The sequence below is a fragment of the Otolemur garnettii genome, unplaced genomic scaffold (genome assembly GCF_000181295.1).
Source record: "Otolemur garnettii isolate 467f Iridium unplaced genomic scaffold, OtoGar3 scaffold00046, whole genome shotgun sequence".
Lineage (NCBI taxonomy): Eukaryota > Metazoa > Chordata > Mammalia > Primates > Galagidae > Otolemur > Otolemur garnettii.
This window is the reverse complement of record NW_003852441.1, coordinates 12,270,331-12,285,136: the sequence shown is the minus strand read 5'-3', so window position 1 is coordinate 12,285,136 and position 14,806 is coordinate 12,270,331. Positions and strand designations below refer to the sequence as shown.

At 47.1% G+C, this 14,806-nt stretch overlaps 1 protein-coding gene across 6 annotated transcripts; it reads right to left on the bottom strand.

Annotated features, from left to right (window-relative positions):
- Positions 1-3,838: 3,838 nt before the first annotated feature.
- ASGR2 (asialoglycoprotein receptor 2) lies at positions 3,839-14,185 on the bottom strand. Of its 6 annotated transcripts, none has more exons than XM_023514039.1 (9): positions 14,097-14,114; positions 13,444-13,579; positions 11,480-11,596; positions 11,190-11,285; positions 10,624-10,695; positions 10,370-10,456; positions 10,136-10,287; positions 4,489-4,595; positions 3,839-4,254 (listed from the first exon to the last, which is right to left on the bottom strand). In XM_023514039.1, exons 2-9 carry the CDS (start codon positions 13,565-13,567, stop codon positions 4,089-4,091), a joined length of 921 nt encoding a protein of 306 aa, XP_023369807.1. In that variant the 5' UTR covers positions 13,568-13,579; positions 14,097-14,114; the 3' UTR covers positions 3,839-4,088. The 6 variants fall into 6 exon arrangements, with proteins under 6 accessions (XP_023369807.1, XP_012661535.1, XP_012661537.1 ...); XM_012806081.2 differs by lacking the exon at positions 14,097-14,114 and adding an exon at positions 13,914-14,056 and having other exon boundaries at positions 13,444-13,679; XM_012806083.2 differs by lacking the exon at positions 14,097-14,114 and adding an exon at positions 13,914-14,056 and having other exon boundaries at positions 13,444-13,642.
- Between the last annotated feature and the right edge of the window lie 621 nt (positions 14,186-14,806).

The window sequence follows — 14,806 nt, the reverse complement described above, 5'->3', positions numbered from 1 at the left end:
AAGGCTGAGCTGAAGCTTGCATCAATCTCCTGCTGGGAATGTAAACGATGTGTCTGAAACATTTTATGGCTTCTCTGGGAAGAACAGCTCCTTGTCTGATAAGGGAAAAGCAGCTCCTTATCTGATAAAGGTTAGCACACTCTCGGGGTGGGGATGGGCGGCCATCTGGCGTCATTTGGCTCCTGACAAGTAGCAACAGAATCCTCACCTTGGACCAAAAGACCAACCAGCTGGCTTCTCTTACCTCATCTCCTCCCACTCTTCCAGATTAAAAAAAAACTTGGTGAGAGCCTGGTGCAATAAATGAAAGAAAGGCCCCCTCCCAGGCACATCACCGGTAATTTTCAGACACCAGTGTTAAAAAGAACATTCTAAAGAGGATGGAAGTTTCCCATATGTAAGAATAGGACCAGATTCCTCAATAGCACATTGAACATATGCTTTTTCTGGAAGCTACCAGAAAGGATGCTTCAACAAAACAAGATACTACACCAAGAAAGAATACATGGATTCAGGCAAGAGAGGATCTAACCCAGGGGAAAGAATGGTTCAAAGACGTCTCCGGATGAGCAGGAAATCCGGAGACAGAGCTCTAGTGCAGGTCTAGGGAACAACTTCACCAAGTGGGTAGCCCAGACTGCAAGACTGTGGGCACGGTGGGGGGAAGTACAGAAATGGATTTATTGTGAGCCTAATGGAGCTGGAGGTCGAGACACCTCATGGGCCCCTTACAAGGCCCTGGAAGGGCCCTAGCAACATCTTCACATGCTCATGAATTTTTGTAAACTATAAAAACAAAAATTATTTCAACCGTAATTAGTTAAGAGGACCACTGTCACCTTCCACTCTAACTTTTCCTCCTTCTTACTCCCCTTTGAGTCTGGTGCCTTTTTATAATCGTACTAAGAAGTTATGTTGAAAATGCTTTGGGCCTGAGTTGAGAAGGACATTGATATACAGATGGCAGTGACCTTTTGTACATGCTCACAGTCAGCCCACTGGCACAGGGATGGCTTTCAGGGATCCTCTGCCACCCACTCAGCAGACTCGCTGGGCATGGAGGGGTGACACAAAGGTAGGTAGGATATGATCTGTCCTGAAGCACCTGACACCGGTAACAGAGAAGAAATGTGCTAGAAGAAATACTGAATTATCTTTCTCTCCATGGAAAGTGGCTTTGTCATGTGCAGAAGCAAATGAAAAGTAAACAGTGAAAAAATGAGGGGAAAATGGTTTTTAGAGGAGTGTTGGAAGATTAATTATTAAAAATATTACATAATTTTTCTGGATTTTGTGATGTTTATGGTAGCTCTCAGCCTTTTAGAATTGTGATTTTTTTTTCTAATTTAAGTAAATGATAACTTTAATGCTGAAGTCTATATTCCTAATTTGGTATTTTTTTCTACAGAGGGCTCCCCCAAATTGTTCATGCTTTGGACCTCATAAAACTTGGATTCACTCCTCTAGCTCTAAAAAAAATTACAATTAAAATACTGATTGTATGACTGATTTGCATTTGTGGAAAAGTTATATTGTCAGGCTTTTTACAGGTAAGGAAAATTTAGCTATAGGTTCAAAGAATATGAAGCAAATTTTAAAAAGAAATGATTATTAACTTAAGAAATAAAAGTTGTGCAAGAAAGGAAATGTAATCATATAGTACATAGTACTTGGCTGAGGAGTAACAACATTGACGAATACACATTCCAAATTAGGATTTAACTACAAGTCATAGACTACAATGAAAGATTTCACCTCATCTGCATGAGAGTAACTAAATAATGTGTAAAACTGGGGCAGCGCCTGTAGCTCAGTCGGGGGCGCCCGGCCAAACTGCAACAAAAAAATAGCCGGGCGTTGTGGCGGGTGTCTGTGGTCCCAGCTACTCAGGAGGCTGAGAAAAGAGAATCACCTAAGCCCAGGAGTTGGAGGTTGCTGTGAGCTGTGATGCCACAGCACTCTAACAACGGCAACAAAAGTGAAACTCTTGTCTACAAAAAGAATAATAATAATAATAATGTGTACAACTGATAACAAAGATATACTAGCTGGCATGTATTACAGATGTCAATACTAGAAGAAACAACTGAATATTGACAGTGGTTTCTCTGGGAAGTGGGAGGAGCTACAGAGAGAATGATCAATGACTGTTTCTAGCCCTATAAGCCTTTAAAGTATGTTTATTATCACTTTCATAATTTTTTAATTTAATGCCAATCATGTAAATTTTGAAGACACAGTCTTAGAAAATTTTGCAACTGAGAATTGGGAAGTCTTGACCCATCACAACCTTACAAGCAAAATTACTTTGAAACATTATACAGTAGAACCTCCTTCAGTTAACTTAATTTTCATAAACCACATATATACCACATGTACATATCAGTACAGCGGACCTAGTTCCTTACCTTGACCACCTCTGTATGTTGCCCAGTTTCTTACAATCCCTTGGGTAGTTAGCTTACAGAGGTTCTATTGTAGATGAAAACAAAGAGAAATGGCACGTACTTGCCCCCCCACATAGAATGATTAAATAATGCAGGGCACATTCATGCTGTGGACTTCTTCAGAGCTTCGAGATTCATGAGGTCAAACCTATCAGGTACTGGCATGGATATGAACTATGTCCACAAGAAGCAGCGAATGAAAAGGCAAACTAGACAATGATATAGAGTATTGCATATTTGCACGTACACAAGAACGGTTCTAACATATTACTCATGGAAGAGTAAGCTCTGGAGAGAAGAGGAAGAAGTGATAAAAGGACCCTCCCTCTGTGTGCACAACAGTTTATACTAACAGTACATATTACCTTTGTAACTTAAAAAATTTAAAAATATAATTGCTGGCTGTGCACTGTGGCTCACACCTGTAATCCTAGCACTCTGGGAGGCCAAGGCAGGTGGATTACTTGAGCTCAGGAGTTGGATACTAGCCTGAGCAAGAACGAGACCCCATCACTACTGAAAATTTAAAAAAAAACTAGCCAGTGGGTGCCTATAGTCCCAGCTACTTGGGAGACTGAGGCAAGAGGATCTCTTCAGCCCAAGAGACTGAGGTTTCTGAGAGCTATGACAAGGCCATGGCACTCTACCCAAGGTGACAGAGTGAGATTCTGTCTCAAAAAAAATTAAAAAATAAAAATGATGGCTCAGCACCCGTAGCTCAGTGGTTAGGGTGCTGGCCACATACCCAGGGCTGGCAGGTTCAAACCCAGCCTGGGCCTGATAAACAACAATGACTACTGCAACAACAAAAAAAAATAGCCAGGCGTTGTGGCGGCACCTGTAGTCCCAGCTACTTGGGAGGCTGAGGTAAGAGGAGGCTTATGCCCAAGAGCTTGAGGTTGCTGTGAGATGAGACGCCATGGCACTCTACCGAGGGTAACATAAACTCTGTCTCAAAAAAAAAAAAAAAAAAGAAATTAAATAAACAAATAAATAAATAAGTGATTGCTTAAATATCCTTTCAAGGTCAGTTTCAGAATGATTTTCGGAAGGGAAAGAAGTTTATTTACTGTGGAAATTGTTGACTGATTCGAGATCAGTCTAGATCTGTATGGGGGTGGGGGAAGACAGCCAACTTGCCCTCCTCCTCTTCTTTGTGAGCCAAGGGTGTTCCTTGGGACCTCAGGGAAAGCTGCTTCCTTTGGGACCCCCCAGCCCACCTAGCTGCTCCCCAGGAGTGCAGGCTGCTGTGAACTTCTGCTCTCAGCCCCGCCCCCACTGGCATCCTATGGGATTCAGCCTAGGATTTACACCTTGTCTATTCCAAGCCCCCTCCCCTCCCTCTTCTTTGCACCCTATATTTCCAAGTTCCAAATAACCAGACCACACAGTTTCAACTGTTTGTTTCTTCTTTCCTTAATCCATTGAGGAGGCTGAAAATTATAATAGTTACAATGACTTATGGAAAGAGGTTGGATCTCAGCCTTCCCAGGGTCTGAGACTCTTAACCCATCCCCCTTTCTATCTTTCCCCAAGCCATCACCATGACCCTGAATCTATTTTTCTTTCTTTCTTTGAAATTTCCAACAGGGAAGTGGGAAGGGCAGGGGTGGGCTCGGGTTGGGCAGAGATGTGCCAGGGTCAGGGTTCCTGGGTGGTGCTATTCCGCCTCTTCTCACACACCCAGCGGTACACCTGGAGGCAGAAATTGTCGTTCCAGCGGCCATCTGGCCGCATCTCCGCGCAGTCTTCACTTGCATCCACCTCGTGTCCTTGCCAGTTATCTGGCTGAGCAATAGCCCAGTTTCTAAGGAGGCGGGACAAAGCTCAGCTCTAACACCTTCCCCCATCCCAGCAACCCTCACACCACCCCAGAAAAGCCTTGGAGGGCAGAAGGCAAAGCCTTGAAGGTTGGGAGCTGGAAGGAGAGAAGTGGGGATTTGGGTCCCTGGGGAACAAGTGGAAGTATAGTAGGGTGAAAGGCCAGGTGGTCACCCCCAGTGCAATCTAACAAGGTGACAGAAGGAAGGAATCCACTTACTTGTAGTTGTACCTATACTCTGTTCCATCCACCCATTTCCAGGATCCATCACTGTCAGTGAGACCTATCCAGGTATTAAAGGGGCTTGTGTGCTGTACAATGAATTTCTGGGAAAAGAAAACAGGAGAGAGAGAAATTTCTAGCCACTTGTCCCTTTATTCTCCCTTCATGCAGGTGTGAAACTGTGGCCTCACCCCTGAGGCTGAAGCGTCAGCTCATACCCCGATTGCTTTTTCTTCACTGATCATGGCTGTTGTTCAGTGCACAGTCACTAGGCTAGACTTTGTGCCTAGTCTTTTTTTTTTGAGTCAGAGTATCATTATGTCACCCTCCTTAGAGTGCTGTGGCGTCACAGCTCCCAGCAACCTCAAACTCTTGGGCTTGAGCAATTCTCTTCCCTCAGCCTCCCAAGTAGCTGGGACTACAGGCACCTGCCACAACACCCAGCTATGTTGTTGTTGTTGTTGTTATTGTTGTTTAGCAGGCCTAGGTGAGATTCGAACCCACCAGCCCCCTTGTATGTGGCCGGTGCCATAACCACTGAGCTACGGGAGTGGAGCCTGTACCTAGTCTTTACAAACATTATCTCATTTAATCCTCAGAAGTCCCTAAGTTAGGCAATGATTCATGCTTTGCAGGGAGCTGGCAAAGCCCAGATGGCCACTGCCTGAGTTTATGACTACTGCCCTCTGTTTACAGCCCTGCCGGGTGTCCCACTTCATTCCCAACTTGTGGCTTCTACCCTGGCTCTCATCCTTTCCCTGTCTTCTGCCTGCAGCCTCAAAGTCCTGGAATCTTGACTCTGTCCCTGCTACCCCTACAGGCCTCAGACTCATGAAGGATCTCGGTTTCTCTTGCCTCTCAGGTTGCTCTTGCTTCTATGTATAGCTGTTGCTTCCAGAGGTTTGCCAGGCCCAGGGGCTTCTAAGCTTAGACGCTCTACCTGGAGCCCCATTATGACCTGGCTACACAGACTCCAGCAGTCAGTGCTAGAAATGGGGGCATGCCTGGGTGTGAAGAGCAGCCCAGTCAGCTGGCTGGCAGGGGCTTGGGTGAGGGGGTCTTTAAGCTTACAGATGGGTCCCCAGGACTTGTGCACAACCCCTAGTACAGGAGCCCCCCAGATGTCTTTTTTTTAAAATAGATATGGCTATTCCTGGGGATGTAAGTGCCAGTCCCAGGGTTTGGAAGAGTAGCAGGGAAAGGTACGATCCCCTAGCTCTGTGGAGAAAGCAGAGGAATGGATCTGGTGACCAACATGCACCTCTAGTGGTCTCTCTGACCACTTTGCATATGAAGGGCCTCAGCTGCATTTAGGGGAAAATTGACTGAGTCTGCTCACACTCCCTAGAGACACAAGGAAGGCTGTAGTTAGACACCTTATCCGAGGGAGGCATCAGTTGCTGTAGCACCTCTAAACTCTAGAATCCTCCCATTAGAACAGCGTCCTGTGCATGAGGAGATGGCCTTAGAAGCAGGTACAGCTATTCCCCAAATTCAGAGGTGTCCATAGAGTGGGAATAAAGTGCTGGGAGACAAGATATTCTATCCATTGCCACCTGCTGCCCAATCTCTTCTCCCTTTCATAAGAAACTAAGTAATTGGCCAGGCATGGCAGCATATGCCTATAATTCTAGCACCCTGGGAGGCATTATAAGGCAAGAAGATCACTTGAGGTCAGGAGTGCAAGACCTGTCTTAGCAAAACAAGACCCCCACTTCTACCAAAAGAAAAAAAAATTAGCCAGGCGTGATGGTCCCAGCTACTCTGAAGACTGAGGCAAGAGAATCCCTTGAGCCTAGGAGTTTGAGATTTCTGTAAGCTAGGCTGAGGCCATGGCAGTCTAGCTCAGGCAATAGTAAGATTCTGTCTCAAAAAAAAAAAAATAAATAAATAAAAAGAAAGAAAGAAAGAAAGAAAAGAAAAGAAACCGAATAATTGAGCAAAGATTATAGATCAACAACATCCAGCCCTCTCTGCTGAAGACTGAGTGGAGAACTCAAATAGCAGCAGATTATTGGCGTCCAAGACATTCATCCTCCCTTTGCTGGGTAAACAAAAAAGAAAACATTGCACCCATTCATGAAAGTGGCAAGGAGGAAAATCATTTTGGATTTTATTCCTCCAAAAGAAGATGAGGAAGATGAGGAGAAGGAAGAAAGAGCTGTCCTACAAAAGGAGAGGTGAAAGGCATACTTTAAAAAGACTTATTTCAGAATATATGGGGATTTGGAGAATAATTTCTTTCTATTCTCAAAAAATTAAAAAGGAGATGTATGATTTAAAACATCAAGGAAGATATCAAAGAAGAGAAGAGAATGCAATGATAAAGAGAGAATTTTTTGGCTCAGCACATGTAGCTCAGCAGCTAGGGCGCCAGCCACATACACAGGAGCTGGCGGGTTTGAATCCAGCACAGGCCTGCCAAGCAACAGTGACAACTACAACCAAAAACTAGCCGGATGTGGTGGGCACCTATATTCCCAGCTACTTGGGAGGGTGAGGCAAGAGAATTGCTTAAGCCCAAGAGTTTGAGGTTGCTGTGAGCTGCGACTCTATAGCACACTACAGGGGGTGACATAATGAAACTCTGTCTCAAAAAAAAGAGAGAATTTTTTTTAAAAGGTTTGAGCTATATATATTTTTAAAAGGCCATTTTTCAGGAAGCCAAGACTGAGCTTGAGATGGGCTTGAGAAAAGGACCTAAAATGATGAGGAACAGAGAGAAAAATGAAAGTGAACCGCAACTAGCTGATGACCATGGAGGACAGGCAATGGGGATGAGTTTATATGTCATGCTCCAGAGGAAAAGACAAATGGACAAAAAAAAAAGATATATCCAAAAATGTAACATAGGAAAGTCTTCCATTAATAAAATGTTAGAAGACCTAACTTTACACGTTAAAAGGACACAACTGGGCACAGTGGCTCATGCCTATAATCCTAGTACTTTGGAAAGCTGAGGTTGGAGGATGGCTTGGGGCTAGTAGTTTAAAATGAACTTGAGTAAGAGCAAGATCCCATCTCTACAAAAAAAAGTAGAAAAATTAGCCAGGCATGGTGGCATGCTGCTGTAGTCCCAGCTATTTGAGAGGCTGATGCAGGAGAATCACTTGAACTCAGGAGTTTGAGGTTGTAGTGAGCTATGATGACGCCACTATACCCTAAAATGGGCAACAGAGTGAGACCCTGTCTCAAAAAAAATGAATAAATAAACAAAACAACTCTTCTGGTCTCATTAAAAAAAAAAAAAAATACCCAGATGAGGTTTAAGACACTCAGAAATAGAAAAGGCACCTTTAACTATTCAGACAAAACACTTAAGGAAGCTAGATAAGAAAATAATCAGAATGCAGAAGAAATGTACTGGTTTCCTCATCTTTCATATGGAAAGTTATATAAATAATACATTTCCCTAATCACTACAATAACTCAAAGAACATCTACTTCAAATACCACAGGAGAGAAAACAAAAAGAACACATCTCAAACGGCAAATGCAAGAGAGCAAAACCAGCATATTAAACAGAAAAAAGAAGAGAGGATTAAGATTGAACCTGTCTATTAAAAAATAATGTAGGGCCAGGCATAGTGCCTCACATCTGTAATCTGAGCATTCTGGAAGGCTGAGGCAACAAGATCCTTTGAGCTCAGGAATTCAAGCCCAGCTTGAGCAAGAGTGAGACCCCGTCTCTACTAAAAATAAAAAAATTACCCAGGCACTGTGGAGGGTGCCTGTAATCCCAGTTAATTAGGAGGCTGAGGCAGGAGGATCACTTGAATCTAGGACTTTTAGGTTGCTGTGAGATAGGCTGAGGCCATGGCACTCTATCCTGGACAACAGAGTCTCAAAAAAAATTGTAAATAAAATTTATACTTATCTAATTAAAGAAAAGATACTCTTACCCAATTTTTAAAAAGCAAACAAAATACACACAACCTATAGGAGAAATATCTCCATCTGGTTTATACAGTAGCATCTCTGTGGATATTGCCAGGATGAACTCAAGATTAATCAATCAGAACCTTTAAAGGTGAGACCTGGGGGTTAATATTTTCTTTAAACTCTTCAATAGATGACAGTCAAGGCTGAGAATCACTAATCTAAAACAAAGAAATTCAAAAAGGTTAGAAATAAAAGGACAGAGATACTACAAACAAGTGCAAATGAAAAGAAGTCAAGGACTATGGCAGGTGTCCTCAAACTACCGGCCACATGCAGCCCGCCTTTTGTCACCGCTGCCTGTCCTTCTCAGCAGCCAACTCATCCCAGGGCCCATAGTCCAGCCCGCCAATGGTCTGAGGGACAGTGAACTGGCCCCCTGTTTAAAAAGTTTGAGGACTGTGGACTATGGTATTTATATATCAGAGGATGAGTTCAAGGCAAACAGCACCAAGTGAGACACTGACATTTACTTCACAATGATGAAAGCACAATCCACCAAGAAGCTACAGCGGTCATGAACTTGTGTGCCACATCACAGAGCTCTGAAATTGTAGGCTGAACAGTGTGAAATTGACATTTTTATAGGTCAAAATAGATTAAAGATTGGCAAGTTCAACCTGATCAGTAAAGTAAAATCTGTTTGTAATCACTCTACCATGCAAAGCACTTACACAGCCTGATGCATAACAAACACTCGATGAACATATTCTGGCCTAGGTGTCACAGGGTTTGATTGCTTTGGCTTTATAACACTTTCGAGCTCATACAGCACAAAGACCTCATAGACCCCACAGTGCCATGGAGCACATCATGTGGAAACTCCAGCTACGGAGGCAGAGTGAGCTGGATTCTGGCTCCATCATGAGTCACCAGCTGCTTGGCAAGTTACTTACCCTCTGTGCTCCTTAGTGCCCCCATCTCACCTCCCTCACAGGGGGGACAGTAAGCGTGCCCATCCCATAGGACTGTGGGGGTTAAAGAACTGAATAATGAATGCGCTTAGCATGTAGCAAGTGCTCAGCAAATGTTACTATTTTTACCCTCCTTTTCCAAAATTGTCCTATCTATTCTTTTTTTTTTTTTTTTTTGAGACAGTCTCCCTATGTCACCCTCGGCAGAGTGCCCTGATGTCACAGCTCACAGCAACTTCAAACGCTTGGGCTTAGGCAATTCTCTTGCCTCAGCCTCTCCAGTAGCTGGGACTACAGGTGTCCACCACAATGCCCGGCTATATATTTGTTGCAGTTGTTTAGTTGGCCCCGGGCCAGGTTCGAACCCCCTAGCCTCGGTATATGTGGCTGGCACCATAACCACTGTGCTACAGGCACCAAGCCTGTCCTGTCTATTCTAAAGGGTTGATTGTTGTTTCTGAACTTTGGTGTCTGGTGGCAGCAATGGGAAGAGGAGACATGGAGAGTCTTGGAGGGACCCAGTAACCCATTGCAAGTAAGTCACTTGTCTCCTGCCTGCTCTGTTCCAAAGGCCAGCACAACAAGAAGGGACTCTTGGCACCTCCACCCCATCCTGGCTCTTTAGGTTACCCTGTCTCGCATTCCTGTCTCCTGACCTGCTCATCTCCTGACTTCTGTGTCTTTCTTCTTACAACCTCTCACCTTTTAGGATCAAGGCTACTCCACACTTCCAGCCACCCAGAGCCTGCATTCCTAGGGCTCCCGCCTGCCTTTGGGAGGTGTGGCCGCACCTGCTCCTCCCAGGAGTTGATGACCACCAGGTGGGCGTTCTCCAGCTGGCAGTGCTTCTCCGCCTCCAGCCAGGTCTTCCCAGAGCGGGAGAACCAGTAGCAGCTTCCTGAGTACTCCACCCAGTTGACAGGGCAGCAGGTCCTTTCTGAGCCTGAGGTGGGCAAAGAGGATGAGGGGACGAGATCCAGCTAGAGGGGACAGGCACACTGGAACAGAGATTTCCCTGTCCCTACCGTTGCTGTGGAGGAACTCTATCTGGCAGGCCAGGACACGCAGATCGGCTGGGAAGTGCTTCAGATGAAGGAGCAGGGTGGCATGGTCTAGGGGGACAGATGGACCGTGATGTGAGAATTCATGCGGTCCCCACCTACCAGCACCAGGCACCAGACTCCAGCCCTTGGCTGGGGAAGCATGTATACAAACGCACACAGACACACCACACACACACACACACACACACACACACCCCACTGGGAGGGTCTCTGACCTGCTTTCAGGTCTTGCTGCTGTTTCTCCAGCTTGGCTCCCAAAGATGTTATCTTGGCCCCTACGCTGCCTCCTGGAAGAGAGAAGCTAAACCATTCCCTCTGTTCTACCCCTGAATGTTCCTCCCATCCTTAGGCTCCTGCGACACAGTCAGGGACCCATCACCTTTCCCAGGTTAGGACATCCACCATCTGCCTTCCCCTGCTCTACCCACCTGCTGCCATGTCTCAAGTCCTTCTCCTGCTTTATCCGTCTATTTTCTCACAATAAGCCTCTGAGTCCAAACCTTACCCCACTGATCAGCTCCCGCCACACTAGAATTGCTCACAGTCCCAAGATGAGCAATGGCCTTCCTTACCTCCTGGCCCTCACTGATAAGTTCCCTCCTCTTCTCCTGCCTTGCCCCAGGGCCCCTCAGTTGTGGACCAGTGACCCCGCCCAGCAGCCTGGGCCAGGCTATCTGCCCCACTCTGTACCCTGCAGCCCTGAACACACTTTCACTGCAGACTTGGCCCTGACCCCAGCACACTTGTGCAGATGAACAAGCATCCCACCCCGGCCCCTTACCGTGAGCACCCAGAGCCCGGACATCCATCAGAGTGTGGGAGGAGAAGTTGCTGAAAGTTTCTTTTAGGGCCCGCAGCTCCACTTGCAGCTGTGTGCCTTGTCAGGAGACAGTGGGAACAGCATAGGGAAGAGGGAGTCCCCGCCACCATCTGAGCAGTTATCTCCCTCCTCACTCCATTGCTGTCGTGTTGCAAGGCCACCATCTGCCCCCAGAATACACCCCACTTTGCTGCCACCCCTTCTTACTTGCCCCCATCACTCCCTCCCCCGCTGGCCATTGTGATCCTCACTTTGGGACCCAATCACACAGATGGCCACCAGCAGCAGGACGTTGAAGCCCAGGGCGAGTAGACTGAGGCGGAGCATGGAGCAGAGACTCTGTGCCAGGGTCTGAGGCAAAGGGGGCCCTGCAGAGACAGGAGTCAGGTGCCATGCCCAGTGCTCAGGGCACCAGGAAGGGATCACAGTGGGCCATGCACAGAAGTTGGGAAAGGACTGACCCCACAAGGGCAGGACTGGGTGAGGAGACCATGGGAGGTGCCTGGGTTTTGACCTCAGCATTTGGAACTTCACACACACACCCACACACACATACACATATACACTCTTACACACTGGCACCCACATACGCAATATGCAAACACACACAGCCACCTACCCAGGTGCACAAAACACACATGTGACACATGAGATCCACATCAGCTTTGGGCAAAGCTCCAATCTTGGGCTGGGGTATTGGGAGATACAGAGGAGGCCAGGGGTCAGGAGGGCCCCTGACAGGCACACATCCTGGGAAAGAACTATATCTGTATCTCATAGGTTCAAACATTAAGTAGAACTATTGGAAATATTTAAAAATCCCAAGTTGAACTTCTAGAGATGAAAACGTCAAAGTCTGAAATGAAAAATACACTGAGTGGGATTAATGGCAGATTAGACATGCATAAGAAATTTTTATTTAACTTAAAGTCATAGCAATAATTATATAAAATGAAACACAAGAGAAAAAAAAGAATCAAAACCAAAATGGAAATATCATCAGTGAGCTAGAGACCATTAACATGTATGTAATTGGATTCCTCAAAAGAAAGGAGAGTGAAGTAGAAAAAAATATTGGATGAAAATTGGCCAAAATATTTTTAAATTTGCTGAAAACTATAAACACATACAGAGCTAACAAGAGTGGCAGATGGGCTCTGGCAAGCAGCTGGTCAACATCAGCTCACACGATGACTCCATGTCCCAGGTAGCAGAGTCTGCTGGAGAGGAATGTGCTGACCTGGTTGCAGCCCCTCAAATTTGCCTTACAGTAAGGTCCATCAGTCCATTTGGGCAAGCTCCCATTAATTTCAAAAATACCAGACTCTCTGCAAGCCTCTTGCTTAAATTCTAAATCCTCTCACTCTCAGAAGATCCAATAATATACAAAATCTTTTTTGTGTGTTCATTAGGTACCAGGCACTGTGTGGGCACTGGAATTGCAGGGGACAGTGAGGTGGACATGGCCTCTGCCCCAAAGAGCCTACTGCCTGGTGGGAAGGCCTGTCCCTCTTGCCCCCCCTGCACTGCTCTGGCCAGCACCAGCCCTCCCTTAGTCAGCCAACCTCAGGAATTCAGGGTCCCTTCTCCCAGCCCAGCTAACTGTTCCCTCTCCCTGAGCTCTAAGTCCCAGCCTTCTGGCCTCCATGGAACCCAGCTCCACTACCAGCACCCACACACCTGGTGCCTTCCTCCATCCCTGGTGCTTACCCTTCTGCCTAGAACTGCTCAGATCTCTCTCCCTTTAAAACTTTTTCCTAGGCAAGATTGGTAGAGAAAGATCCAGGCAGAGGGCCTAGGAAGGAGAGCAGCAGGAATCTCACAAGATCTCTCTGTGCCTATTTCTCCACCCACCCCAAGTCACCTCCACCTCCCCACACACACATTCACACACACAGTCCTGGCTGAATCTGCACTCCTTGTACACACAGACGTGCATGTATGCATACACACAAGGCACACGTGTTCTCAGGCTGGGAGGAGGAGGGGAGGAAGTTGTCTCCAGCCTCTAGGTGTCTCTACATCTCTGGGCACACACCTTTCCTGGGGCCCTGGAGGTGGTGGGGTCAGGAGCAGGCAGAGGTGTCCAGCACCTCACACCTAGAGGGTCCCAGATCCCACTTGCAGATTGAACATGACAGAGACCTTAGAGAGACCGAGAGTGATGGGGAGCTGAGACAGAAGGGGACTAAAGTTCCAGAATCTGGACACTTGCCTTTACAAGATGGATCTTCTCTCCTGGGATTCTGTGCACAAGTGCCTGGCACCTCGCCTCTGCCAAGGTGGTGGTCACGTTCCTCCAAGTCCAGCTGCTGGATTTCTTGAAAGTCTTTCGCCATGGCGAGCCAGCACTAGAACCAGACCTGGGCTGTGTTGAGGTTGCTCTGAGGGCTGAGCTGAGCGCTGGGCTTGTGCTAAGATGCAAATTCACATGAAGGCTGACAGTGGGATCTGAATGGGTCAAGATGGTGCCTTTGGTTGGGACTGAGGTTGGAAGCAAGTTGGGGCTGAGGTTTGAAATACTGCTGAGTCCTGTCCCTTCTCAAGAGATTGCTTGGGCCTCGACACTGCCAGAAGCGTTCTCTCCATGCTCTTGTGGGCCAGACTACCCCATATCTGCTCACTAAGCCAGGGTGTCTTAACCCCAAATATCCCCAGCCCCAGCTGCCCCCTAATCTTGGTTACCTGCTAAAAGTATGGAGCTGGCTCCCGGCTCCCACAAGGCCACCCTGGTCCAGGGCAAGGAGGGGTTAAAGTGGGAAGAACTGGAGCAGGCAACTGCTAGCTCAAGAGAGGAGGAGGGGAGGAGGGGGCTGGTCCCGCAAGTGCCCTGAGCCTCATGTGTCTCACTGTCCACCTGATTCTTACCTGGCATCTCCTATGGGACTTTGGACAGTAAATAGAAGTGGAAACAGAGTTGGAAGCAGGCAGCGTGGTGGGGGCGGGGGACATGACCATCTCCACTTTCATCTCCAAGGAGAGGGCTCTCCTGGGCTGACCCCCGACACATAAACCAATCACCTCACTCCTCATCCCACCATTTGGGAGTCGAGCCAGGCCAGGGGATAGGGGAGCTGCTTGCTATTTCCCCTCCATCCCTCCCCACTTTCACTTCCTGCCTCTAAATTTCCCAGAATTGTTGGTGTCTCCAAATATCCCTGACCAGGATCAGAGGGCTTGGCTCTCTGCTCTTGCCCAATCTAGCATACCGGCCACAGGCCCAGCTTCCTGTGGGCCGGGCCACCAAACTCTCAGCTCTGGCCTCTTCTGGGGAGTAAAGTCTCTCAAATGCAGAAGCCACAGGAGCGGAGGAGAAAACTGTGGCAGAAAAGCAGCCCTCCTTGCAGTAGGAGGGACCCAACCCTAGTCAGTCCTTTCCCGCCCAGGCCCTGCACCAGCCCTGGAAACCAAAACATTGTCCTCACGCCAGCCACTGCCCTAAATCCTCCACAGACACTTCTTCCTTGAACCCTCACAACACAACACCCATAAGGTGGGTATGTTTGTTATTCCCATTTCTCAAGGGCAGGAATGGAGCCTCACGGAGATTGAGTGACCAGTGCCAGGCGGAGGGGCAG

What these genes read in the sequence shown, in the direction of transcription:
- ASGR2 (XM_012806080.2), bottom strand. Translation starts at nt 11,816, where the DNA reads ATGTGGGTGCCAGTGTGTAAGAGTGTATATGTGTATGTGTGTGTGGGT. An exon ending in CCGGGCTCTGGGTGCTCACG is followed by an intron (nt 10,696 to 11,189) that starts GTAAGGGGCCGG and finishes TCTCTCTTCCAG; the next exon opens with GAGGCAGCGTAGGGGCCAAG. An exon ending in AGAGTTCCTCCACAGCAACG is followed by an intron (nt 10,288 to 10,369) that starts GTAGGGACAGGG and finishes TGCCCACCTCAG; the next exon opens with GCTCAGAAAGGACCTGCTGC.